The sequence below is a fragment of the Miniopterus schreibersii genome (genome assembly GCF_964146895.1).
Source record: "Miniopterus schreibersii genome assembly, chromosome: 18".
Taxonomy (NCBI): Eukaryota; Metazoa; Chordata; class Mammalia; order Chiroptera; family Miniopteridae; genus Miniopterus; species Miniopterus schreibersii.
In genome coordinates, this window is record NC_138121.1 from 31,541,317 (window position 1) to 31,568,118 (window position 26,802).

General features: G+C 54.9%; 2 protein-coding genes, 1 long non-coding RNA gene and 1 pseudogene across 16 annotated transcripts; 3 read left to right on the forward strand and 1 right to left on the reverse strand.

Moving 5' to 3' along the window:
• Positions 1–415: 415 nt before the first annotated feature.
• On the forward strand, positions 416–9,539 carry PROSER3 (proline and serine rich 3). Of its 10 annotated transcripts, none has more exons than XM_081118021.1 (11): positions 416–662; positions 1,431–1,506; positions 1,781–1,983; positions 2,802–2,929; positions 3,034–3,143; positions 3,817–3,899; positions 4,000–4,139; positions 6,186–6,361; positions 6,466–7,357; positions 7,445–7,526; positions 7,913–9,539. In XM_081118021.1, exons 3-11 carry the CDS (start codon positions 1,928–1,930, stop codon positions 8,052–8,054), a joined length of 1,809 nt encoding a protein of 602 aa, XP_080974147.1. In that variant the 5' UTR covers positions 416–662; positions 1,431–1,506; positions 1,781–1,927; the 3' UTR covers positions 8,055–9,539. The 10 variants fall into 10 exon arrangements, with proteins under 10 accessions (XP_080974147.1, XP_080974142.1, XP_080974145.1 ...); XM_081118016.1 differs by having other exon boundaries at positions 416–622; positions 1,431–1,581; positions 3,037–3,143; XM_081118019.1 differs by having other exon boundaries at positions 416–622.
• Positions 3,137–7,188, reverse strand: LOC308547511. Its single transcript, XR_013997516.1, has 3 exons — positions 6,768–7,188; positions 6,179–6,403; positions 3,137–3,544 (listed from the first exon to the last, which is right to left on the reverse strand). It is a non-coding gene; the product is annotated as an uncharacterized lncRNA (long non-coding RNA).
• A 183-nt stretch (positions 9,540–9,722) lies between the features above and the next one.
• On the forward strand, positions 9,723–11,550 carry LOC308548064 (keratin, type II cytoskeletal 8 pseudogene; annotated as a pseudogene). Its single transcript has 2 exons — positions 9,723–9,757; positions 10,206–11,550. The product of its transcript is annotated as a keratin, type II cytoskeletal 8 pseudogene (transcript).
• A 1,507-nt stretch (positions 11,551–13,057) lies between these two features.
• Positions 13,058–26,318, forward strand: ARHGAP33 (Rho GTPase activating protein 33). Of its 4 annotated transcripts, XM_081118011.1 has the most exons (22): positions 13,058–13,185; positions 15,092–15,189; positions 15,268–15,352; positions 15,944–16,024; positions 16,129–16,266; positions 16,688–16,780; positions 17,779–17,901; positions 17,991–18,068; positions 18,154–18,220; positions 18,304–18,363; positions 18,453–18,605; positions 18,698–18,800; positions 19,973–20,117; positions 20,198–20,280; positions 20,364–20,471; positions 21,793–21,938; positions 22,571–22,724; positions 22,809–22,954; positions 23,033–23,107; positions 23,888–24,550; positions 24,641–25,032; positions 25,117–26,318. In XM_081118011.1, exons 1-22 carry the CDS (start codon positions 13,180–13,182, stop codon positions 25,909–25,911), a joined length of 3,792 nt encoding a protein of 1,263 aa, XP_080974137.1. In that variant the 5' UTR covers positions 13,058–13,179; the 3' UTR covers positions 25,912–26,318. The 4 variants fall into 4 exon arrangements, with proteins under 4 accessions (XP_080974137.1, XP_080974135.1, XP_080974136.1 ...); XM_081118009.1 differs by having other exon boundaries at positions 24,641–26,318; XM_081118012.1 differs by lacking the exon at positions 13,058–13,185 and adding an exon at positions 14,048–14,111 and having other exon boundaries at positions 24,641–26,318.
• Positions 26,319–26,802: the final 484 nt, after the last annotated feature.

The following is a 26,802-nucleotide window of genomic DNA, read 5'->3' on the forward strand; positions in this document are numbered from 1 at the left end:
GCCTGGCCCGAAATAGCTCGTTTTGATCCCGCCACCTGGCCAGGAGCCCAGACCTGGCACTTGGCGCAACCAGCTGCTCCTGCAGCAAGACGGAAGTAGTTAGGTGACCGGGCGGGACGGGCCTGCGGGTCCGACTGATGGAGGGACGTCCGTTAGAGGGGACAGAGAGTCTCCCCGATTCTCCCTGCAACGGGAAAAACGGCTGTTGGAATGGAGTCTGTACGAAATTCCCGCAGCAAGAGGGGGCGTGGCTGGAAGACCAGGCTGCCTGGAAGCAGTACTTTAGAAGCCCCGCCTAACCTCTAGCACAGTTTCTCATTCTTTCCATTGGTCCACAGGCTTGCCAATTACCGCTGCTCTGGATGGTTCTCCAATCAAACACGCTCTCTCAGTCAGGCTGGCGGTACAGCCAATTGTGAGACACCCTCCCTTTGGCCGCTTTCCGATTTTTATCATTGGTCGCTTTGGAGGCTGCGATCTTCCCGCGAGGGCACCGGCCGGGAGGGGCGGGGCTGGTAGAGCATTGCTAAGCGACGGAGAGGCTTTGCTAAGCGACCGAGAGCCGCACGCTGCCGGAGGGGAGCAGGCGGAAACGCTGAGGTAGCTGCGGGATGAACCGCAGGTGAGTCCGATCCCTCTTCCGGGGACCACAGCAGGCCTGGGTAAGACCAGGGTGAGAGCAACACAACCTCGGTCAGGTTTGCCGGGTCCGGAGTGGCGCCTCAATCGCGAGGAACTACAACTCCCAAGCTGTTCCGCAGCTTTGGCTGCTCCAGTCTTAGACTTCACCATCCCGGGGGTCCGATAGCGTCTTACTGTTCAGCCCTCTTAGTGGCCGCAAGGGTTTGTTTTTGTTTTTTTTCTTTTAAGAGTGTCCAGGGGTATCTTGGGAATTAAGTTTCTTAATTTTGAAGTTTCCCCCAGACTCTCATGGGTGTTGTTGTTTTACTTTCTTGCTTAAGCAGAGCCCAGTGGCTGATGGGGATTGTAGTCCATCTACCCTTTTTTTCTTTAGTGTCCCCAGGACTTATGGGAAATGTACGGTCCTTGGGTTTAGCTATGAAAAAGATACAGATGCCTAGCTCCTGCTTCCAGATAATTCTTATTCTTTTGGTCTGGGGTGAGGACCACGCATCTGTTTTTGTTTTGTTTTTTTAAAGACAACTAGGCTGGATCCGGTGTTGAGAACCACCGGTTAGCAGTTCCTGGGTTCTCTTGAGACTGCTCCGAGGGCTAGTGGGAATCCTGCCTCCAGTATCATTATCTTGAACGTGCAGCGGTGCTTCGTGGGAATTATAGTCCATCTCTTCCAGGAATCCATGGGAACTGTAGTCTGTTCTGCTCTTCTCTTCCTATCCTCCCACCCTGATGCACCCTCTGCACCCCGCACCTCCTACTCCTCCCCAGCTGATCTCACTCTCCCCTTGCAGCCTCCCAGTTTTCTCCACTCAAGACTGCCCCTTTGGGGATGCTCCCCTGGGTCAAAGCTAGACGTGGTACCCCAAGGTGAGGACACCCCACGGAGAGTCCTATGTGCCAGCCCAGTAGCAAGGGAGTGAAGACCTGTGATAAGAGATGCGGGTGAGAGATTAAGGGACACTCCCTCCTCCCCTCCCCGTGGCCCTCCCTTATCCAGTCCTCTACCACCATCACAGCCTCATTTACTCTGAGTTGTTACCATTGTGAGATGCATTTCCTCCCCTCTGGACTAAGACTTCATGTGTGTCTTTGTTCCCTACAGGGATGTCACCTTTTCTTCTCCCCACTTCTCCTATCTTAGATCCTGAGCCCATCCAGGTCCCAGAGATCCAGGATCCCAGAAACTTCCAAGGCTCTGGCCACGGATCCCAACTCCCCTGAGCTGTTTGAGAAGTCCTGGCCATCCAGCTCAGGGACCCCATCCCCACCCAGCACCACTGAGGAACAAATGGGTGCCTCCCCACCACCCACCCTGATTGACACTGGTGACTCTGTGGTGGCCAAGTAAGTACCATCAGCCCTGAGGGCAAGAAAGGTTGGAGGGTGGGGGGAGGCATCCTGTAATAATCACCACAGCCAATGCTATTTATATAGCATTTTCAGGACCATACTTCATGTGTGTTAAGAGCTCTGGAGCTAGGCTGCCTGGGTTCAAATCCCAGCTCTTTCATTCTCTGTGTGATCTTGGCTTGTTTTTTTGACTGTAAATTGGGGATATGAATAACATTTCCCCTAGGGCTGTTTAAGTTTTTGGTGAGTTACTTACTGTCTGTAAAGCTTCTATAACAATGCTTGTCACATAGTGAGCACTTGGATTTGTAGGACACAAGTTCAGCTGCCATAACAAAGGGTCCAAAATTAATTGTGGCTTAAACAAGATAGTATTTATTTCTCCCTCACCTAACAGGCAGAAGCAACCAGGGTTGATATGACAGCCCCTAGTTGAGGTGTCAGAGATGGTTTCCTTCTATCTTATTGCCCTCCAACCCCCAGGCTGTTGCCCTTTCCTTCATGGACCAAAATGGCTCCCAATATCCATTATTCAGAATCACATCTCTTTATACCCTATTAGTCAAGAACCCAGTTACATGGCCATAAAGCTACAAGGGTACCTGGTAAATGTATCTATGGAAGAGTGGCTATGTGTCCAGTACTAGTCTTACCTAATATTGTATTACTATATAAGAAAAGAGAATGGATATTGAGGGACAACTATCAGGTGCTGCCATGGTGTTCAGTAAGCATTGGCTATTGTGATTATTATTGTTATTATTATTTGACTCTCCTTACCCCACCTGCCTCCCATTCTCTGATGCCCACAGGTTCATAAACCGGTTCCGCCAGGCTCAGCCCACAAGCCGAGAGGAACGCCAGCCTGCAGGCCCAACCCCAGCTGACTTTTGGTGGCTGCGACCTGAATGTCCAGACCCTAGTAGCCAACTTGCAGCAGGTATTTGCTTCAGTCCCATCCACCTCCTGGCCTAAAACCTTCCTTGTTCAGCGCTCTCAGTAGCCACTCCTCCTGGTCCTCCTAAGTCAATTGGGGCTTCTCAGCAGGAGCCAGTAAGCCAGAAGGAAGACTCAACACAGCAGTCCCAACTTTTGCCAAGGTTTCCAGTGCATCACAGGCTAAGGCTATGGCCCCCCTTCAGGAAATAAAGCAGGTGACATCCCCATCTCCTCCTTCCCCTGTGTTACCTGAACTGACAGCACCAGCCCTGGGATAGAATTAGAGTCAATCCCCAATTCAAGGAAGCATAAACAAACAAAAAGCAACAACAACAAAAAAAGAGGATTTTTTTGCTAATGCAATTAAAAAGTCCAAAAGTAGGTGCTTTCAGGCATGGCTGGATCCAGGTGTTTGAACACTATTGGGAAGAACTCAGCTGTTTTGGCTTTCTGTTCTTTTTTGTTGGGCTCAGTCTCAGGCAGACTTTCCCCTCAAAGTAGCTAAGATGGCCCCAGTAGTTTTAGTCTTCTAACTTATTTTGTCCTTAGGAAAGAGGAGACTTTTCCATTAGCTCCATCCAAAGCCCTAGGGCTTACTCTCATTGGCTCACAGTCGCTGTAAAACAGAGGATAGAATGTTGTGATTAGCCATGCCTGATCAGGAAGGTAGGGTCAACCCTTCTCCTACGACAATAATTGCATTGGGGGAGGGAGGTGGATCCACAGAGGAAAACAGCGTCACCCTTCCCTGAGAAGGAAGAGCAGATTCTAAGCCAGCATGTGAGGGTACCAGGTGGAGTGCAGATGTGTGCTCCAGGCCCTCTGTCTGGAGCCCTTTTGTGAGCAGCCTTCGGATGGGGGCTGGCCTCTGACCCTCTCACCTCACAGAGCCTCAACACATGGAACTCATCCCTGCTGGACCTGGAGATGCTGAGCCTGCAAAGCAGAGCTGCCAGGCTGCTGAAACACAGGTGCTTTCCCTGCCCCCATCACCCTCCCACTCCTACAACTCCAGGCCCCACCCACTGCCTCTGAGACCCCTGTTGCCTCACTTCTGTCTTCTTCCTACAGCAAGGCCTCGGTCTCCTCCTCCTCCCACAGCCCCAGCAATTCCAGCAATTCCTTATTCCCTGACAGCTCTGATGGTCTTTCTCCCTCCTCTATGACCGTCACCCCTGACTCCAGCAAGGGCTCTGACTGCACGGCACATGGTGAGTTCTGGAGAGCAAGGATTGAAGGCAGTCGGTGTGAATCCCACTTCTGCCACTAACCAGCCATGTGACTTTGGGCCTCTCTGGGCCTTCCTTGTGTCCCCAACTTTAAAACAGGGATAATAATTGACTCTTCTGCTATGGGTGCTGTGAATTAGTTGGTGAATACAAGGAGTTCTTAGCACTACTCTGCTAATAGTAGCAATCATTAATATGACAGGTTCTCTCTATCCTCTCTGCCTCTCTGAACTCAAAGCTCCAAAATCAGAAGGCTTTTTGCAAATTTGGCACCACGCTTAATTTGACAGCAAAATCTGACCTCAACAATAAGAAGGATATTTATAATCTATCTATCTGTCTGTCTGTCTATCTATCTATTTATCTGTCTATCTATGTACCTACCTACCTATCTACCTATCATTTTGGGCAACTTCGTACTTTTTGCTATGGACATATTACATTGAACCATAGGAAATTTTGCCTTTGTAAGTAAAAAATGATTAAATATTGGCAATTGCATATTGTTCAACCAAATACCAATGTGTTTGAGTCAGGTGTACTGCATCAGACCCCTGCCTGCACTGTGCATACCATGCAATTTTGCTAAAACATGCAATCTGTTGAACTCACAAATATCTGCCCCCAAGATTTCCGAGATGAGATTAAGGACCTGGGTTACTATTACTGCCATCATTGTCACTTTTACTCTGTGCCCAGGTCCTGGGATGCAGTGGAGCACAGGACAGGTGCTCTGTGTGTCTCATAGGGCTCCCATGAGTGGGGATAGGCAAGCACAAGTAACCAGAGAGGTGTTCATGCATGTTGTGTGATCCTGCTCAAGCACTTGCCTGTCTGATTCTTCCTTGCATCTAAGCTTCACCTTTCCTTTCAGAGCCTCAGTTTTCTCTTCTGTAAAATGGGGATAAAACTAGCACCTGCTTCATGATGTTTTTTGCAGATCAAATTTATTCATTCATTCATGTATATGCGGCCTACTGTGTATGAGGCCCTGTGAGCAGGGTTAGATTCCACAGTGAACCAACCATTCATAGTCTTATCTTCAGGCTTCTCACAGCATAGTGAGTGTAGGGCAGAGAGAAGCTGCATAACCCCACAAACAAATGTGAAATGTAAGCAGGAGAGGATTGTGATGCTGGGAATTCAGAGAAGGCCTTCCCAAGAGAGATGCTATCTAAGTGGAGACCTGAATGATGAAGGTGGGGACAAGAGCCCTTTAGAATGAACACAGGACCTGAAGTGGGAGGAAGCGTGGTGCAGACAATGAACGAGAAAAGGCAAGAGCCAGAGGTGAGAGTAGTATGGGATGAGGGAAAGATTGGCAGGGGTCAGATTACATTGGGCCATGTAGGCCTGGGGAGGCATTTGGCCATTATTTTAGGACTGGGGAGCCACGAGAGCTTTCTGAGCAGGGACGGTACATGATCTTTCTTGAGTGTTAACAAACCCCCTGGCTGCTATCCATGCCAGTGAGAGATGCTGATAGTTTGGCTTGGGCCAGAGCCTGAGGAGCAGAGTAAAGGGAAGTGGGAAGTAGAATCACAGGATTCTCTTCACACATGTTTTTGGGGGATATAGAGGTGAGGTGAGGAGAGAGAGGTCCGAGATGATGCCCCCTTCTCTGTGCAGCACCAGATGGTCAGTCTTCTCTGAAAGACAGCGGTAGCCCTACTGATCATCGCTGTAGAAATAATGCTCTGGGTAATGGGAAAGATGTCCTTTTGCCCTCCTGGACTGAGGAAGCCAGTGGCCCTGTCCTGAGCCAGAACACTGCCTGGCTCAACAGTAAGAGTTCATAAGCATTTGTTGATGAAGGAAGAATTGAATGATGACAAGGTGGAAAGTCCATGAGTCCTCTCTCCTCTGACTCTACCCCTTCCCCACTTCCACTCCAGACAGGAGTTGGGACATTATCCGGAGAGCCTGTGTGAATACTGGCACAGTTGAAGGGTGTGTGCATAGGCTGTCACCTGGTTTCTCATCCCCCGGCTCCCGTCTTACCCATTCTTCCCTCTACTTACCCCACAGCAACTCCGGCACCAGCCCTCATTCCTGCTCCAGCCCTGGTCTCCTCCCAGGCACCCCTGCGGCCAGAGGATGACATTCTGTACCAGTGGCGGCAGCGGCGGAAGCTTGAACAGGCTCGAGGAGGTCAGGGTGACGGAACCTGGGTGCCGCCAGGGACCTCTGCCCTCACTACTCCGGTGAGCTGGGGGAGGGAGGCACCTGAGGGGCTGAGGGGGATCCTAAGGGAAGTTGGAGGAAGGGGGGCCTGAGTGGGACTGAGGACACTCTCTCTCCCCCTCAGGTCCCTGTCCCCATCTGTCAGCAGAACTCACCTGCCCCTGTGGAGACCCTTGGTTCCCTGGGAACACAGCCTAACTGCATCCCACTTTGGGGCAGTGTGGCCCGGCCTGGTCCCCAGGAAGCCATCTGTGCAGAGAGGCCGCCTATCCCCCCAGGGTTCTTTCCACACATCTTTCAGGGCCCCTACCCCCATGGGTTTTTCTGGGCCCCACAGACCGCACCCTGGGTACCTTTTGGGGGCATCCCCCCCGCGCCCTGGGTCTCTACTCCTGCTCCCCCTACCGCCCCCCAGGCCCTGCCTACCCCTGCGCCGTGCAGCCCCGCCCCGCTCAAGAAGCAGAGCCCCAAGCCTCGGAAGGGTAGAGCCCGGCGTCCAGAATCTTCTGGGCCAGTCAGGGTGGCTGACCAGGGGCCTGGCCCGCAGCTCCGAGGCCCTCTAGGTCAAGTAGTGACCGCTCGGCTCTTCCCCAACGGCCTGGAGGACACGCCCCCTCGCCTCAAGGACCTGCCTCCACCCCTGGCTGAATCTCCGAAAATCAAGACCGCACACCCTCAAACCAAGGTTATGCCCCCTTGCTCTGAAGTCGCCTCTGCTCCACCTGATTCACGGTTTCCTGAGGCGGAGACCCCACCCTGTGGGCCTGAGGCTGAGCCTCGGGGTGCCCAGGCCACGGCCCCCGCAGCGGGGCCGGCCCTTTGCCGGGAAGGCCGGCAGCCTCAGCGCAAGGCCCCGCCCCCTCCGGCTGAAGTTGCTTCCACACGGGTCGAGGCCCCGCCCCCTCTGCTCAAGGCGGGGTCTCCGGAGCCTGCGGTCACCTCCTCCCCGGCTGCTGGCCACGCCCCCCCGGAGGACCTGCTCCTGCAGGCCGCCCGGCTGCTGCAGGCTGCTGAAGGTGAGCGGAGGCGAGGCTGCTGGGGTCCCGACGGCTGCCCCTCACGCTGTGAGGCCAGCCCCCGGGAGCTCGCTCTTTTCCCCCCAGACTCCGACGGCAGCGAGTTCCAGGAGGACCCTGTACTGCAGGTGCTAAGGGTTCAGAGGGCGGAGCTGCGGCGGCAGAAAAGGTGACTATCTCCAGGACTTACGACACCAGGCCCTTGAATCTTCTGAGACTACAGTCGAGTGCCCACCTGTCTCTTTTAAAAAACAAATAGATATTGATTTCAGAAAGAGGAAGGGAGAGAGAGATAGAAACATCAATGACGGAGAAAGTCATTGATCGGCTGCTTCCTGCACGCCCCTGACTGGGGATCCAGCCCGCAACCTCAGCATGTGTCCAGACTGGGAATCAAACCTAAATCTCCTGGATCTTAGATCGATGCTCAACTGCTGAGCCACGCCGGGCTGGGCACCCACATCTCTTGAACCCCTTTCCCAGAACCGTCCACAGCCCCAGACCCCATTCCTGAGCACATACCTCAGCCTCTACTGCCTGGCTTCTTTTTTCCAGGAAAGTGGATGCGCAATTATCCCTCCTGCTGGGCTACACTGAAGACCCAGGGTCTTGGTCTCCTCCAGCTACATCACCCCCCAGGTCCCCAAGCATGCGGCTGAGGAGGGAAGGAGCCTCACTTGAGGCCAGAAGACTTTGAAGTGTACAAATTCTGTTTTTCTCAATGAAATGCTCTTTTCAGGTTACAGGTTGTCTCTGAGAAAAGAGTTCTGGAAAGGCCAAGAGTCATGCTAATTTAGGAAAATGACTCCTCCCTGCTCCTCCCCGGGTCCTGCCCTACCCCCACCATAGTCACTGATCTGTGACACAGAATCTCCTCTGATTTCACCCTCTTTGAGGGCAAGGCAGGGGAGAGGATCCAGGCAAGACTGGGACTCACCTTGACTCAAGAATGGATCCTCCTGTCTCAGATGAGACAGAAGGACTGTCCTCTTGGCATGAAGCTAATGGGGTTATCAGAGTGTTGGACAATGGTTGTCCTCAGTCCACATCCTGCTTGAACCAGCAGCAGCATTTGGTGCATGGATCCCTTCCCCCTTGAAGCATTTCTTTCCCTGCTTCTAGCATCAGCAACCTGTCACTTTGACGTGTCCTAGGGCTCAGGCCTTGACTTCTCCATCTACACTCATCCCCAGGTGCTGTTGTAGCTTCATGGCTCTAAACCCTATCTCTGTTCTGATAGTCCCTAAATTTCTATCTTTAGCCTAGTCCTGGCCACTAAATGTCAGGCCTCTATATCCTGCTACCTGTAGCTCACTGTCCTCACTCAAAGGTCTAAGGGATGTCTCAAACTGCACAGGTCTTAAACTGAGCTGCCAGTCTTCCCCTAAGCCTGCCCCTCCCACACTCTCCCCAGCTTCATTCTTCCTGCTCAGTCCAAAAGCCTCATGGTCATCCTCGACTCCTCCCTTTTCCTCGCACCCACAGTCAGTTGACCAGCAAGTCCCGTCAGGCCTGCCTTTAAAATCTATCCAGATTTTAACCCCTTCTGCCCTTTTCATGGCCTTCACCCTAGTCTAGGCTATCATTATCCATCTGGACTATTAAAAAACAATTGTTTTCTCTGTGAGTTCTTTGAAACATTTCCTATCAAAAGGTAGAATCTAGGTTTCTTCTCCTTGAAATTGGGTAGGACTTTGTGACTACCTCCATAAACAGAATGCAGAGGAAGTGATACTGCTTTAAATTTCTAAACTGGATTAGAAAAGATGATACAATTTCCACCTGTTTCTCTCCCTTTCTTTTTGGAGCCCTGGGCTGCCATATAAAAAGTCCCATGCGGGGTAGGGATTTGTGTTATACAGGTGTGTGCACATTGTCAAAATGCAGCGAAATTTTTGAATTTCATTGTATGTAAAGTTTACCTCAAGAAAAACAAATATTGAACTCTAGTTAAAGATATGCATACTGAAGTATTTAGGGGACAGTATACCAATGTCTGTATTTTATTTTGAAATACATTTAAAAATTAGATTAATGGATGAATAGAGTAATAGGTGGATGTGAGATAAAGCAAACAGTAAAATGTTAATGTAAGATCTAAGTGGTGGATATTTGAGTGTCCATTGTAAATTGTTCAACTGTGCTGTATGTTAGAAACTTTTCATAATAAAATGTTGAAGAATATATAATCAGGGTAATTGACATCTATTTTTAAAAGGGAGGGTGGAATAGATTTCTATAAAAAGTAGCTTCTGTACGTCAGAGACATGATAAATATTTGTTTTTAGCCTTTTTGAACAAACCACAAATTTAAATTAAACCCACAAGAAGAAAACAGAAGTTTAGATATAAGAATAAATAAAAGATGTTTATAGTAGAAGAACCTGATCTAGCTGCAGGGTGAGTAGGGCCTAAAAGGATTCCTGAAGAAGTTACATTTAAACTGAGACAGGTAGAAATTAACTAGTTGACAAAGTGCCATTTCAATTACTATTGCTGGGTTACAAACCACTCCCAAAGCTTAGTGACATAAAACAATCTGGCACCAGGTCTCAGATGATGAGCTGGAACTATGGGCTATAGTACCTACACATGATTTCCATGTGGCTTGGGCTTCCTCAAAACATGACTGCCTCAAAAAAAACCCCAAAACCAAACAAAAGAAGCCGCTTTTTGGCTCTTTCTCAAATCTCTGTCTGGTTTAGCCTCTTTGCCTCCACTCCAGCCTCCACCATATCCACAAGGGTGACCCAGAAGACCTAAAAGGTGTCCACCTTGGGCCCCTGGGCCTTCAGCAGCCACTTGTACCCAAGTGGCCCTGGCACCCAGCTCCTTGTCCTTTTTTCAGGTGGGCAGCAGCTACTGGGGTGGCCTGGGCACCAACAAGAGTCTGGCTGGGGGGTTCGGCAGGGTTGGGAGTAGGGAGCATCACAGCTCTCCAAGTGAACCAGAGCCTGCTGAGCCCCCTGAAGCTGGAGGTGGACCCTAACATCCAGGCCATGTGCAACCAAAAAGAGGAGACTATCAAGACCCACAGCAACAAATTTGCTTCCTTCATCGATAAGGTGCTGAGCCTGGAACAGCAAAATAAGGTTCTGGAGACCAAATGGAACCTCCTGCAGCAGCAGCAGGTGACTCAAAGTAACAGGGACAACATGCTCAAGAGCTATATCAACAATCTTTGGCGGCAGCTGGACACACTGGCCCAGGAGAAAGTGAGGCTGGGGGCAGAATTTGGCAACATGCAGGGAGTGGTGGAGGACTTGAAGAATCAGTACATGGATGAGATCAACAAGCATTCAGAGATGGAGAATGAATTTGCCACAAGGATGTGGCTGAAACTTACATGAACAAAGGTAGAGCTGGAGTCCCGCCTGGAAGGTTGACTGATGAGATTGATTCTACAGGCAGTATGAAGGGGAGATTTGTGAACTGCAGTCCCAGATCTCCAACACATCCGTGGTTCTGTCCACAGACAACAACCATTCCCTGGACCTGAATGGCATCATCACCGAGGTCAAGGCCCAATACAAGGAGATTGCCAACTGAAGCCAGGCTGACACTGAGACCATGTACCAGATGAAGTATTAGGAGCTACAGACGTTGGCTGGGAAGCATGGGGATGACCTACATCACATGAATACAGACTTCTGAGATGAACCAAAACCAGAACATCAGCTGAGATGAACCAAAACCGGAACATCAGGCTGAGATGGAGGGTTTAAAGGCCAGAGAGCTTTCCTGGAGGCCACCACTGCTGATGCTGAGCCCTGTGGGGAGCTGGCTATCAAGGATGCTCAGGCCAAGGTGGCTCAGCTAGAAGGTGCTCTGTAAAACGTCAGGCAGGACATGGCCTGGCAGCTGCGTCAGTACCAGGAACTCATGAACATCAAGCTGGTCCTGGACGTGGAGATCGCCACCTACGGAAAGCTGCTTGAGGGCGAGGAGAACTGGCTGGATTCTGGGATGTAGAACATGAGTATCCACACCAAGACCACCAGCAGCTACTCAGGTGTGCTGAGCCCATCTTATGGGCACCTCAGCTATGGTCTGGGCTTCCAGGCCAACTTGGGCTCTGGCAGGAGCTCTGGCTCCTTCAGCCGCATCAGCTCCTCCAAGATGGTGGTCATTAAGAAGATTGAGATCCTTGATGGATGCTGGTGTCTGAGTCATCTGATGTCTTGCCCAAGTGAATGACTACTGTGGTTCCCCCTGTCCTCCAAGCCTGTGGGAAAGGAGCTGTGGAGGGGAATGGCAGGCCCAGGAGACCTGCCTGAGGCTCAGCCCCAGTTCTTAGCTCACTCTTGGGGTGGGTGGGGGACCACCTCTTTCCCATACCCCCAACTAAAAGCCAAATCAAGTGAGTTTCCCCCCACCCCCAAAAATAAAGCCTCAGCTGGCTCTGCCAACACTAAAAACACACACACAGCAACAACAAACATAACTACCTCAGGATAATCACATTTCTCACATGCTCAACAAGCCTAGAGCTAGTCACTCCAGTAGACAAGGAGGCAGCTGCAATGCATCTTACAACCTAGCCTTGGAAGTCACATTCTCTATGAGTTGAAGTTGTCACAATTCTGCTCAGATTCAAAGTGGGGGGGGAGGGATGCACACTCTACCTTTTCATGAGAGAAATGTCAAAGAATTTGGAGCCACCAGAGGTTGAGTGGGGAGAGAGGACTACTCCAGGTAGTGGGAACATCACATGGGAGGTATCTGTGATGGGAGCGAGGTCTGCAAATTTAATAAATTGAAGTAACTGTAAGTTGGCCCCTCCCCCAGCGCTCCCTTTCCCCAATCCCTGCTTATCTTTTACCTGTAGAACTTACCACCTCCTAATATTCTGTATTTTTAAATATTTATTTTGTTCATGGTTTTCTCCCACTAGCTTTTGAGTTTCATGTGGGCAGGGTATATTTTCCAGTTTTGTTTACTGGTGTGTCCACAAATTAGATAAGTGATGGGAGTTTTTGAATGAATGAGTAGATGGGTCAAGGATGTACCTTCTTAGGTGAGAACCTTGTTGAGGGCACGAACAATGAGAGAGGTTTCTTGGAAAGAGCATTGTTAGTGTTTCCTGAACCCGGTACAGTGAGCAGCAGGAACGATTGGGATTGGCTTTACGGAAGGATGGCCATGTTCTGGCATTTTGGGCTAAACTTATTCCTAGGAAAAAGGATTCAAGGCTGGATGCCAGCCTGTAATAAGCAGTAGAGAAGGCAAGGGAAATATCCAGTGGGCAGGGCCAAGCTGCAGAGTGCCCAGGATTATGTCCCAGGCAGGGCATCTGGGCCAGCAGAAACTGTCCACGGCCCATGTCCTCAGTATTTTGTGAACACGGTTGGGTCTAGACTGACAAGGTGGGGCTTAGAGGACTGAACTTTGGAAAGCTGCTTGGGGATGGAGAAAAGCCCCGAGCCCGTGGGAGAGCCGCGCGAGCGGCGGCTGAGGGTGCGCTAAGAGCAGCGAAGCTGCCAGAACCCGGGGAGGGGCGTCTCCCGAGGGGAGTGACAGGCGGCGGGAGCAATCGCGGGCGTGGCGCTGTCAAACTTCTCGGGCGGGGCCGAAGAGCTCCAGCCGGGAATGGTACTCAAGCCGAAGCCAATGAGAGGCCGCCGGGTGGGTGGGGCGTCCTACCCACGGTCCCGCCCCCGTGGGGCAGAGCGCGAGCTCCTGGCAGCGGTTAGAGGCGGAGCCTGCAGCCGCCCGCGCGCGGCTCGCGCCCTCCCCTTTGTGTCGCCATGGCGGCGGCATCGGCGACGAAGACGACGACCGAGGGGTCTGGCGCCGCCAGCGCCTGAGGAGGCCACGCGACCATGGTGGTGAGGGGCCCACGCGGCCGTCAGTCCGCCCGCGCGGCAGTCTGTCCATGCACGGCCCCGCCCCGCGCGCCCCGCCCCCGGCCCCGCCCGAGCCCCAGGCCTGCGCATCCCCCCCCCCCCCCCCCCCCGTCTCGGGTCCTCTGGTCCCCGGGCCGGGTCTGGGTCCCCAGCCCCTAGCCCGGCCCCGCCCTCTCGCGCATCTCCTTCCACGCCCCGGGTGGGGTGACTGTGGCGGGAGGCTTCGACTCGGGGGGAGGAGGGGCTGGTCCAGGGGGGACCCGGCATCCCCGAGGTGGCCCCCGCAGGGGCCTGCTGGAGCTCCTGGGTCCTCGCCAGTCCCCGTTCCGCAGCCTCTCCGCGGACCCCATCGCAGCCTCCGCCCCTCGCAGGACTGGCCCGCGCCCTCTCCTACCACCAGCCCCTTTCTCGTTGCCGAGCCCCACCCCCACGCAGCTCCATCCGCCGCTAACCCTTTTCTTCTCTCTCGTGACGCTCGCCCCATCCCAGCCCCTCTCCGCCAACGCTCCTCTGCTCCCATCACCCGAACCTTTGCCTCGGCCTCTCCGGCTGCTCCCCTCCCCGTACTCCTGACCAGCCTCCGGCCGGGCGATCCTCGGGTCCTCTCCGTCCGGCCCCGTGCCCCTCCCACGGGCTGCCCCTGCCCCTGCGTCCACGCCCTCACTCGCTCGCTTGGCAGACATTCACTGAGCCCTCCCCGCGCCCATGCTCCAGGCAGTCAGACCCCATCCTGCCTGGGGAGTTTCATGGGTTGGAGAGGGACAGGTCCCAGGGTGAGACCCAAGGATGAACTAGAAGGAAGCTAGAGCCCAGCCTGAGGAGTACCCATCTGGCAGCTGGTTAATTTATTCTTCGGATTTTACCCGGTCCCTGCTGGCAGCTGGGCTGACACTGGGTATTGGGACCCGGTGAGGAATCAGGCACAACCTTGCCTGTGAGGTGAACCAATTCTGTGCCCACCTCTATGCTGGGCAACGCTGGGGAGCTGGGGTGCTTAGCCCCAGGCTCTGATCCTGGAAGGTCACTGGGGGAGATGGACTTGTCACCAGATAGTGACGTCTCAGAGCGCTCAGGGCTATGGTGGGGGAAGCCCAGGCAGAGTCATCAAGCCTAGGATGGGGGAACCCCAGGGGATGGAAGAGTCCAGAAGAGGTGACTGATACAGCCTGAACTTCCAAGAGGAGGAAACTTGGAGAGTTGAGACCTGAAGGGTGAGGAAGAGTGAGCCTAGTGAAATAATGAGAGTTCCATGCAGAGGGAACAGCCTTTGCAAAGGCCTAGAAGGAAATGAGAAGATGGTGCTTTTGTTGGACTCTTAGAAATTTGAGAGCTCTGAGAGTGGAGGCAATGGGAAGAGATAAGGGTGGAGAGGTAAACAGAAGCCAGAGAATTATCTTGAAGACAACAGGGAGCCATTGAAGATTCATGATCTATGGAGAGACAGAGGCAGATTTGTGTTGTGTGAAAATTATACTGGTGCTTGCTGTGAAACTGCTGGTAGAAGGGGAGAGGTTGGAAGCAGGGAGACTGACAAAATGGGAGCTGTAGTTGTCCAGACAGCAACGAGGTGTGCAGAGGCACAGTTGGAAGATGACTATCCTCTACAGGGGCTACAGGAAGAGTTTAAAGCCAGAGAGATGGTACCAGCATGCTCTCACTGCCTTGCCCTTGGCCCCTGCTCCTCCAGCCTCCCACCCCTGACCACACAGGAAGATGAAGGCCTACCCTGACCCGGCCTGCACCTCCCCCTGACCTACCCTGCTACTCACGCTCAGGGCAGTGTATGGAGTGATTCAGGCCTCTAGACTCACGTTGGCAGATAACAATGCTCCTGTTGTCTTCCTGCTCCCATCTCCGGGGACCTCTGATTCTTCTTTCTGCTCTACAGGCTCGCAGCACTGACAGCCTGGATGGCCCAGGGGACGGCTCAGTGCAGCCTCTTCCCCCGACTGGGGGGCCCAGTGTGAAGGGGAAGCCTGGGAAGAGGTGAGAGGTGAGGGAGAGGCTCAGCTTAGGAGAGGGCCAAGCACAGGAGCCACTAATAATGTGTCACTTGTCCCCCAGGCTCTCGGCTCCTCGAGGTCCCTTTCCCCGGCTGGCTGACTGTGCCCATTTCCACTATGAGAATGTTGACTTTGGCCACATTCAGGTATGAGGGTTTGCACTCAGGTGGAAAGATGAGAGCCCACCCAACCATGAAGCAATGTCAGCCACCCTACCCCTGAGACCTGTCTCTGGGACTGGCTGCTCCACCCATCCGAGCAGTCAGTGGCAGGAGTTGCGGGGGGGGGGGGGGGGGGGGGAGAGCTGTTCATCATTCATTCGTTCCTTTATTCCTTCGGCAACAACTTTTTAAAACATATCTTTATTGATTTCAGAGAGAGGAAGGGAGAGGGAGAGAGAGAGAGAAACATCAATGTTGAGAGAGTCATTGATCGGCTGCCCCCTGCAACCCCTCTACTGGGGATCGAGCCTGCAACCCAGGCATGTGCCCTGACCGGGAATCGAACCAAGATCTCCTGGATCCTAGGTCGATGATAAACCGCTGAGCCACAGCCACTGGGCAGCAACAACTTTTTGTTAGGTGTATGCTCTGTGCCAGGCCCCTATACTCTGATTGAAACATCACCAGGCCCTGCCCTTGGGAAACACAGCCCCATCCCTAGATAGTGCCAACCTGGAGAGGTTAAGGCTGGAACAAAAGTGATGCCTTCTCCTGGGCCTTTCTTTCCCTCTACAGCTCCTACTGTCTCCAGAGCGTGATGGCTCTAGCTACTCTGGGGAGAACGAGCTGGTGTTTGGGGTGCAGGTGACCTGTCAGGTAAGGCCACCCCTGCCTCTCATCTAGGCTGTCAGACTGGTTGCCATGGTCCTCAGCTCAATGAACTGGGACCACCGCGCCTTTTTGTCTCTCCTCTCCCACAGGGCCGTTCTTGGCCAGTTCTTCGCAGTTACGATGACTTCCGCTCCCTGGATGCCCACCTGCACCGGTGCATATTTGATCGGAGATTTTCCTGCCTCCCAGAGCTTCCCCCACCCCCAGAAGGTGACAGGGCTGCCCAGGTAAACTGCTATCCCGCCCCTGCCTCAGCCATGGTGGTCCTCATCATTGATGTGTGAAACCATCAAGGCAGGAGGGATTGATAAATATTTAAACATGGGCATGACCCGAGTCCCAACCAATCAGAATGGAGAGGCCCTAGGACAGTAGCAGGGTTCTGGAGGTTTAGTTTTAGCATCATGGGGAGTTCTAGGGGGTCCCATGGGAGGGTCAATGTGGCCAGACCAATGGAAGCACACAAGAGCTCGGTGTAGCCTGTTTACCAAACTAATACAACAATATTTTAGTACTTAACAGTGGAGTGGCACCCATGCATTGAGGCTGAACTTCTCTCCTGCTTAGAGGCAAGCTAAGGCAGTATAGTAGTCAATGGGCTCTCTCGGGGTCTCCTCACAAGAGCCCACCCTGACAACCTGACCACAGATGCTGGTGCCGCTGCTGCTGCAATACCTGGAGACCCTGTCAGGACTGGTGGACAGCAACCTCAACTGTGGGCCTGTGCTCACCTGGATGGAGGTGGGCCTGGGCAGCAGGGCTTAGAGTTGGGAGTGAGTGAGGGTGTCTGCGGAGTGAGAACCAGCCTGGCAGTGTGTGTGGGCACAGGAGGAGGCACTGGCGTTTCAGTGTCTGGGTGTATGTCTGTGAGAGAGAATGAGTGTATGTGTGTGTGTGTGTGTGTGTGTGTGTGATTTAGCAGGTGTTGGGCTGTGGGGACGTGAGAATTTCAAGGTATATCAGAAATAGTTTTCTGGCTGTAACTCACAGAACACCTGGCTAAGAGTCGCTTAAACCAGCAGCTTTTTATTTATTTATTTTTTAAAAGGTTGAGTGCTCAAATTTGCACTTTCAAAAATTTTTGGTTTGTTTTAAATGTGTTTTTTATTAATTTTTAGAGAGAGAGGAAGGGAGAGGGATAGAGAGATAGAAACTGCTGCCTCCTGCATGTCCCGTAGTGGGGATCAAGCCCATAACCCCGGCCATGTGCCCTGACCAGGAATCCAACTGGTGACCTCTTGGTTCACCGCCTGATGCTCAACCACTGAGCCACACCGGCTGGGCAATCAGCAGTTTTTTGGATAGCAGATGTTCAACCACTGAGCCACACTGGCTAGGCAACCAGTAGCTTTTTGGATAGCAGGTGCTCAAACACTGAGCCACACCGGCTGGGCAACCAGTAGCTTTTTGGATAGCAGGTGCTCAAACACTGAGCCATACCGGCTGGGCAACCAGTAGCTTTTTAGATAGCAGATGTGCAGTATCTGCTATGGAGGGTGAGGGCTCAGGGGTGTGTCAGGTGGGTTTCAGGGCAGAGGAGTCCTGGGACATGTGAGGGGAAGAAAGAGGCCTTGTTTTTGATGGGTCATGAATTTAGGTGTTTGACCAATAGCCCTGAGTGATTGGGGCTCTTAGATAGGGAGCAAGTGGTGGCCTCCACTGGACATGGAAGAGCCTTCTCTGCCTTAATTATTTATTACCTTCTGGCCTCTCTCTGCCACATCTAACCTCCACCTCAGCTGGACAACCATGGCAGACGACTGCTCCTCAGCGAGGAGGCCTCCCTCAATATCCCTGCGGTGGCTGCTGCCCACGTGGTGAAACGGTACACAGCCCAGGCACCAGACGAGCTGTCCTTCGAGGTGAGGCTTTGGGAGGGGGCAGACTCCAGTGAGACTCCCCACTTCCCGGCCACTTCTGACCCTCCCTCATCTCGTCTGCCCACTCTTAGGTGGGAGACATTGTCTCGGTGATCGACATGCCACCCACAGAGGATCGGAGCTGGTGGCGGGGCAAGCGAGGCTTCCAGGTGAGCCTGGGTTGGGGTAGACTGGTGGGGCTAGGGCACCGTGCTAGCTGGGGTGGCCCAGGCACTGACCCTGAACCCTGCTCAGGTCGGTTTCTTCCCGAGTGAGTGTGTGGAGCTATTCACAGAGCGGCCCTGTCCAGGACTCAAGGGGGGTAAGTTCCAGGGGCAAAGTGGGGAGTCCTTTCTGCAGCCTTTGCCTGCCATCCATCCTGTCCACCCATCATTTGCCCCACAGATGCCGATGGTCCCCTGTGTGGTGTTCCGGCTCCCCAGGGTGTCTCCTCTTTGACCTCAGGTAATGGAAGCAAGAGGCCAGGCCCCTGCCCCCCTCCCACCAGACTAGTAACTGCGCTGACCCCGTGTGGCTTCCCTTTGCCCTCACAGCTGTGCCCCGGCCACGTGGGAAGCTGGCTGGCCTCTTGCGCACCTTCATGCGCTCCCGCCCTTCTCGGCAGCGGCTGCGACAGCGGGGTATCCTACGGCAGAGAGTGTTTGGCTGCGACCTCGGAGAGCACCTCAGCAACTCAGGCCAGGATGGTGAGGTCCTGAGGCCCGGGCCCACCTGCCTCACCCACCCCTCCCACGCAGGATCTGAGCCGCCCAGCCCTGACCCCACTGCTTTCTCCCAGTGCCCCAGGTGCTTCGCTGCTGCTCTGAGTTTATCGAGGCCCATGGGGTGGTGGATGGAATCTACCGGCTCTCGGGTGTGTCATCCAATATCCAGAGGCTACGGTGAGGGCCCTCCACCGACCCCTTCCCTCCACTCCCCCCCCCCCCAACAAACATTTACTGAGCATTGTCTCTAGTCTAGGACCTATGCCATGTGCTGGGGACAGAATTCTCGGGAGTTGAGAGGGCATCTAATGGGTTGGATCAGGACTGGAGGCAGGGAGGGCTTCTTTGAGGAAGTGACGCCCCAGCTGAGGCCTGAAAGGTGAGAGTAGGATAAATACTGGAAGTAGAGAAATCACCTTCATTGAGTACTTGCTACATGCCAAGCACTAGGCATGGGGACACAGTGGTCCATGAGACAACCAGAGACTCCCACCCTCGTGGGCCTCACAGGCCAGAGGCAGAGAAAAACAAGGAAATGAGAGAGCTTACTAGTAGGTGACAAGTGCTATGGAAAACGAGATTGGGGCTAAGGGGGATCATCGTAATAAATCTGGGGAGGATAGCGCAGTTTTAAATAAGGTGGGCAGAGAAGACCTCCTGGGGGAGAGCTCCTTTTGGAGGATGGGAGAGAGTGAGCCAGCCCTGTGGATATCCCGGGAAAAGCATTCACGGTGGAGGGAACAGCCAGTCCAAAAGGGAAGGTAGCAGGAGATGATGTCTGAGAGGTAATTAGGGGCAGAGTGTGCAGGGCCTTTTGACAACTGTTTGGATTTTGGCTTTTACACTGGCGGGTTCTGAACTGAGGGGAGACAGCACGCAGACAGTCTAAGAGGTGGCAAGCAGTGAGGCACAGTGTAGACACTGACCCGAGGCCAGGAAGTGAGGGTATGGAGCCGGGGGTGTGAGAGACGCGGCACAAGTTCACGTGCATTGAGCTTTCAGCCTCGAGCAGTGGGACAGCACCAGACAGTTGTGAGCAGGGGCTACCAGGATTTCAGCCAATTTTCCAGTGACCTCTTGAAGCCAGGAGAAGGGCATAAGTTGGTCGTGCTCTGGAATCGGATAGTCTTGGGTAGCTACAGGCAGGGACACCTCCCACCTGAGCCCCAGTGTTGCCCTCTGTGAAACGGAGCACACAGGGGTATTGCAGACGAAGTAAGTCTGCCTTTGAAGAGCACAGTGCAGGAAGAGGGTTGCATCCATCTGTGGACAGTGCGGGGGTGCGGGGCGCACCGCCAGGTAGGCCAGCTCTGACAGAGTCTTTCTCCTCTTTGACCTGGTGGCCTCAGGCATGAGTTTGACAGTGAGAGGATCCCTGAGCTGTCTGGCCCCACCTTCCTACAGGACATCCACAGTGTGTCTTCTCTCTGCAAGCTCTACTTCCGAGAGCTGCCCAACCCCCTGCTCACATATCAGCTCTACGGGAAGTTCAGTGTGAGTAAAGGAGATGGTGAGGTTGGAGGGTGCTGATGTGCATCGGGCCCAGCCCCCATCATGCCTGTGCATAATCTCAGGAGGCCATGTCAGTGCCTGGGGAGGAGGAACGCCTGGTGCGTGTCCACGATGTGATCCAGCAGCTGCCCCCGCCACATTATAGGTAAACCAGGAAGGGTAGGGAGGGGCTTTGGTGGCTCACAAGGGAGTTGAGGCTCAGGTGTCCCCCTTCACTCCCATCCTCAGGACCCTGGAGTACCTGCTGAGGCACTTGGCCCGCATGGCAAGACACAGTGCCAACACCAGCATGCATGCCCGCAACCTGGCCATTGTCTGGGCGCCCAACCTGCTACGGTAAGCTGGCAGCTCACCAGCTTGTCACTCACAGCTCCTTCCCATGGGCTGAGCCCCAAGTCTCCCCTACCCAACTTTGGTTCTCTTGTTCGTTTCATTTAACATATATTTATTAAGTATCTTCAGTGTGCCAGCTCCTATTCTCAGCACTGGGGACAGAGTAGTGAGCAAGGCCCTGCGCTCCTGGGCTCACATTCTCTGGGGGAGATGGACAATGAACTGGCAAGAAGAAAATACAGAGCGTGGTCTGATGGTATGAGTGGCAAGGAGAAAGATGATGAAGCGAGGAAGGGCATGCACAGCCGTGGCATTTTGGAATGTGCAGTGTCAGGGAAGGCTTCAGTAAAAAGTCTTCTGTAGCCAGCAGCACAGTATGCCCCAGAGGACTTGATGGTGAATGAGATAGGCAAGCTCTCTGTCCTAAATAAAATAGGTGGTCCATCAGATGGTGAGTGTAAGAACTAGGGGGGGAAGAAACAAAGACAGACCCGGAATAGAGATGGTTTACAGTTTTTAACAAGGTGGATGAGGAAGGCTCCACTGCGAAGGTAACATATGAGTCAAGATCTGTAGGTGAGAGATGGAGCCATGTGGATTTCTGGGGAATAGCAAACTAGGCAACAGGAACAGTAAGTGCAAAGGTCCTGGGGCTAGGTCAGGAGGAACGGTAGGGAAGCCATTGTGGCTGGAGCTGAGTGAGTGAGTGACTAAGGGGTTGAGGGGGAGATGATGAGGTCAGCTAGGTGATGGGGAGACCAGAGAAAGAAGGAGTTACTTATGGGTTCTGTCACATGAGGACTTTGCTTTTCACCAGGAGTGAGGTGCAGCCAGGAGAGGACTCTGAGCCAGGAGGGCCCTGATATGACTCAGGTGCTCACAGCTCCCTCCAGCTGTGCATGAGAAGCAGACTGTGGGGGTGGGGATGGGAGCAGGAGACCAGGGAGGAGGTGGCTGTGATGTTCAGGAGGGAGAGGATGGGGGCTGGGCCAGGATGGGGCAGTGGAGGGGGAGAAGAGTTTAGATTCTGGACAGATTTTGTGGGTGGAGCAGATTGGATGTGGGTGTAAGGGAAAGAGAGAAGCCAAGGACAGTTCCAAGGTATCTTGCCTGAACCACTGAAGAACTGCGTTGATTGAGATGGGGAAGGTGATGAGGGAGCAGGTTTGGGGAAAGGTTGTGAATCCAATTCTAGATGTGATCAGTTTGATGAAGTCAGAGGTGTTGAATGATGGTCATTGCTTCCTTGGGCTTTCTACCTAAACACCCCCCACCCCCGCTGTGGCTCAGGGCACCTGACCTCCCTCTCCCTCTTCCCATTCAGGTCCATGGAGCTGGAGTCAGTGGGGCTGGGTGGGGCAGCAGCCTTCCGGGAGGTGCGGGTGCAGTCGGTGGTGGTGGAATTCCTGCTCACCCACGTGGATGTCCTGTTCAGTGACACCTTCACTTCTGCTGGCCTCGACCCTGCAGGTATGCTCGTCCCATCTCCTGATGTCCTGGCTACTGCCTTATTGTCAGGGCTGCAGTGGGAGGGTAGGTGGGCTCCCAGCCCTGTCCCTACCCACTGAAGCTGGACCTCCCTCCTGGCTCCTTGAGGACCCCGCCCCGGCCTCTCCCTCCCCTCCCCACCCTTCTCATTTCAGCTCCTACGCTCAGGATCCCCACTTCTTGGCCTGGACATCGTTCTTCCTTCACCCCCTGTAGCTCCTGGGGGTGCTAGGCGCCAGGGGTCCACCTGGGAGGAGGTGGGAGGTCCCCAGACTTGACCCTGCCCAGGCCCCACCCAGACTCCCCACCCTGCCCCGGACCCCAGCCCAATCAGGATTCAGCACATCGGAGGGCCCTCTGGCCCGAGGTAACTGAAGCCAGAGCCACTGCCTTCGCTGGCTGCTGGGAGCTGCCTCATCAGCTGGTTCTGCCTCATTTCTGCTCACCTGCCTGCTGCCCGCCCATTCCCGCCTGGTCCTCTCTAGTCCCCTGCCTTGCCAGCCCGGGGTTGGGGGGCACGCTTTGGGGTCGGGGCTTGGGCAGTAGCGCTTGGCTTTGCCTGTGGCCTTGAATGTCCCCTGGGCTGATAGCTGCCCACTTTCCCAACCCCCCAGGCCGCTGCCTCCTCCCCAGGCCCAAGTCCCTTGCGGGCAGTGGCCCCTCCACCCGCCTGCTGACGCTGGAGGAAGCCCAGGCTCGCACCCAAGGCCGACTGGGGACACCCACTGAATCCACAGCTCCCAAGGCCTCAGCTTCACCTGTGGAAAGGTGCGTGGGATGCCTGGGAGAGGAGGGGCTAGCCTCGAGGTCCCAGCTACTCAGACTGCCTCCTGTGTCTCACCTGAACCCCAGGAGGAAAGGGGAGAGAGGCGAGAAACAGCGGAAGCCAGGGGGTAGCAGCTGGAAGACTTTCTTTGCACTGGGCCGGGGCCCTAGCATCCCCCGAAAGAAGCCTCTTCCCTGGCTGGGGGGCACGCGCGCCCCACCGCAGCCTTCAGGTCAGAGGTCGGGCGGTCATCATGGTGGTGGGAGAGGCACTCTGGAGCGCCCCTGAGACCCTGCTACTCTCCTTGCAGGCAGCCGACCTGACACAGTCACACTGAGATCTGCCAAGAGCGAGGAGTCTCTGTCATCGCAGGCCAGCGGGGCTGGTGAGCTCAGGGTGGCCTGGCCTGTGCTGGGTGGAGCTGGGAGGAACTGAGGCCCCGAGTTGGCCTCCAAATGCTGTCCTTCAATTTGGGGGGTCTTGGGGTTTTTTAGTTTTAATTTGGACATTGCATATTATGAACTGGATAAAGCATCACTCTCGGTTCATGACACACTGTGATCATTGGTCCATACGGGGTCCTTTCAAACAGTCTGACTCATTCCTTTGGAAAAAAATGTAAACAATATGATGAACACCCATGTACCCACTGGCCAGAACTAAAAGAGCCCCCTGCCTTACCTGCAAGCTCCTCCCCTCTCCTGCCTGCTGCCTCCCCACCAGAGGCATCCTCTAGATTCCATGGTCACCAGCCTCATTTTTAAGGTTTTATCCTGTGCAGGTGCATACTCTAGGGTACACTCGTGTTCAACTGAACAAGAAAAGGCCCAGTTGTTTCCCAGCGTGGTCGCCCCAGCCTGTGCTCCCAGCAGCCTTGTTTAGGATCCTATTGGTCTCGTGCCCACAGCCCGTGGGGTTGTCAGACTTTATTCTGGCCTTTGGGTCTGGGATGGTTCCCCTCAGGGACTTGCCATTAATTTCCTTTGTCACGGTGAGTCTGAGCAGCTCTCCCCGGATTCACAGCCGTTGCGGCCCTGTCCAGGGGAGTGCCTCTGCCTGTTGCTTCCCCAGCTTCCTGGGCTGCCTGCCCTGTTCTCATTGATGTATGGGTGTGTAAAGTTTTGAGTCCTGACCCCTAACTGCCTCCCACCCCCCACCCTTCCAGGCCTCCAGAGGCTGAACAGGCTGCGGCGACCCCACTCCAGCAGCGACGCTTTCCCCGTGGGCCCAGCACCTGCTGGCTCCTGCGAGAGCCTGTCATCCTCCGAGTCTGCCTCCTCCTCTTCCTCCTCACCCTCCTCCTCCTCAGCAGCTGGGCTCAGGCCACTCTCCGGTTCCCCCTCTCACCGAACCTCTGCCTGGCTAGATGACGGTGATGATCTGGACTTCAGCCCACCCCACTGCCTGGAGGGGCTCCGAGGACTCGACTTTGATCCCCTTACCTTTCGCTGCAGCAGCCCTACCCCAGGGGACCCTGCACCTCCTGCCAGCCCGGCACCCCCAGCCCCTGCTTCTGCCTTCCCACCCAGGGCAACCCCTGAGGCCCTTTCGTCCCGTGGGCCCACCAGCCCTGCCTCATCCGCTGCCCTGGACATCTCAGAGCCCTTGGCTGTATCAGTGCCACCTGCTGTCCTGGAGCTGCTGGGGGCTGGGGGAAAACCTGCCTCGGTCACCCAAACAACAGCACTCAGCCCCAGCCCTGGCCTGGGCCCCCATCTCATCCCCCTGCTGCCACATGGAGCTGAGGCCCAGCTGAGTGACACCTGCCAACAGGAGGTCTGCAGCAACCTGACACCACCTGGTCCCCGGGAAGCCCAAGGGCAGCGTGGTGAGTCCTACTTAACCCATCCAACACCCAAACACACCCTGAGGCTGCACCAAGACCTGGCTGACACCCTTCCCATTCCTCTCTGTGTAGGGCCTGTCACGGATTCACCGCTGCTGCCCCCACCCCTGTCCCTCCTGCGCCCTGGGGGGGCCCCACCTCCACCCCCCAAGAACCCAGCACGCCTCATGGCCCTGGCCCTGGCTGAGCGGGCTCAGCAGGTGGCCCAGAGACAGAGCCAACAGGAACATGGGAGCACCCCGTCTGCTCCCCACTCCCCTTTCTACTGCTCACTGTCCCTGGAGGTGGGCAGTGAGCCCCTAGGGACCTCAGGGAGTGGGCCACGCCCCCCCTCCCTAGCCCACCCTGGTGTCTGGGCTCCAGGGCCCCCACCCTCCCTGCCAAGGCAACAAAGTGTTGGGAGCCTGGTGAGGAGCCAGCGGCCCATGGGGATCTCAAGGAGGGGACGCAGAGGCTCTGCCCAGGTCAGTGCCCAGCTCAGGATGGGTGGGGCCTTCAGGGATGTGCCAGGGACCCCCGCCCAGTTCCCATGTTCTGTCTCCTCACAGGTTCTTTCTTCTGTGAGAACGCCCAGCTGTTTCTCCTCGGCTCCCCAGGAGTGCGTGCCACCCTTTCTTGGGGTCCCCAAACCAGGCTTGTACCCACTGGCATCCTCATCTTTCCAGCCCAGCTCCCCAACCCCAGTCTGGAGGAGCCCCCTGGGTCCCCCTGCACCACTTGACAGGGGAGAGAACCTGTACTATGAGATTGAGCCTGGGGAGGGGGCCCCTTACTCTGGCCCCACCCAGTCCTGGAGCCCCTTTCACTCCATGCCCCCAGACAGGCTCCACGCCTCTTACGGCCTGCTCGGTCAGTCACCACCGCTCCACAGGTCTCCCAACTTCCTACTCAGCTACCCGCCCCCCTCCTGCTTTCCCCATAACCACCTGGGCTATTCAGCCCTTCGGCACCCTGCCCGGTGCCCCACTCGGCCCGAGCCCCTCTATGTCAACCTAGCCTTAGGTCCCAGGGGCCCCTCATCCACCTCTTCCAGCTCCTCTTCCCCTCCTGCCCATCCTCATAGCCGTTCAGATCCTGGCCCTGCAGCTCCCCGCCTCCCCCAGAAACAGAGGGCCTCCTGGGAACCCCACACCCCTCACAGGGTGCCTGGGCCCTGGGGCCCTCCTGAGCCTCTCCTGTTCTATAGGGCAGCCCCACCAGTCTATGGGCGGGGAGGTGAGCTCCACCGAGGGTCCTTGTATAGGAATGGGGGCCAAGGAAGGGAGGGGGCTGGTCCCCCACCCCCTTACCCCACTCCCAGCTGGTCGCTCCACTCTGAGGGCCAGACCCGGAGCTACTGCTGAGCCAGAGCTGAGACATTTCTCCCTTCCCTTCTGCCTCATTGATCTTGGCCCAACCTGATCCCTTGTTTTGTATTTTCTTGAGCTCCCGACCCCTATCCCAGGTTTCTAACTTTGTAACTTGCTTCTGATGTGGGTCCCTAACCTGTATGGTTTCCCTACCCCAGGCTGAAGAGCCCACCCATCCCCCCATCAACCTCCACCGGGGCTCTCACACAAACCTGAGGGCTAGGCTGACACTGTCCTCCCTCTCCTTCCAGGAGCCCCCAGCATGTCCTCACCTGTGCACAGGGGTGGGGGGACAGCTCCTGCCCATCTCCCACATGCCCCACTAAACCATCTGACAAAATTAATGAATAAAAATGGTGAAAATGTGGCTGCTCGTGCCATGCTGGGACTACGCTCCGTGAACAAAGAGGCAATGGGCTGTTTTATCATTTCACTTCTGCGGGCACTGAATGGAGAGTCCCTCCTGAGAGGCTCTTAGGGGCATTAACTGCAGAGGGGGCCATGGATGTCCTAAGAATCTGTCAGAAGTGGGGTTGAAGCTGGGCCTGTCTGAGTTTGGATGCCAACTTGAAGCTCTGCTATAATCTCCAGCAGATCCATCCTGTGGAGCAGTGGGGTAAGGATGGCCTGAGGGTTACCCAGGTATGAGGAAGGGGCCCTCCCACCAGGGCCCATTTCTCACTTCTGCAGGCTGGAGAAGGGACCTCCTCTCCACTCAGGGCTGGCCACCTGTAGGGAAAAAGACTGGAGCTGCCACCCAGTAGCCATGGAGCTCAGAGTAGGCCTGGGGGTGGGCGTCGGGTGAGGGAAGCAAGGCATGGTCGCAGGGTCTTCTGCTTCACCTGCCCTGGTGGCCTCTGCCAGCAGCCTCCAGGGTATGGGAAG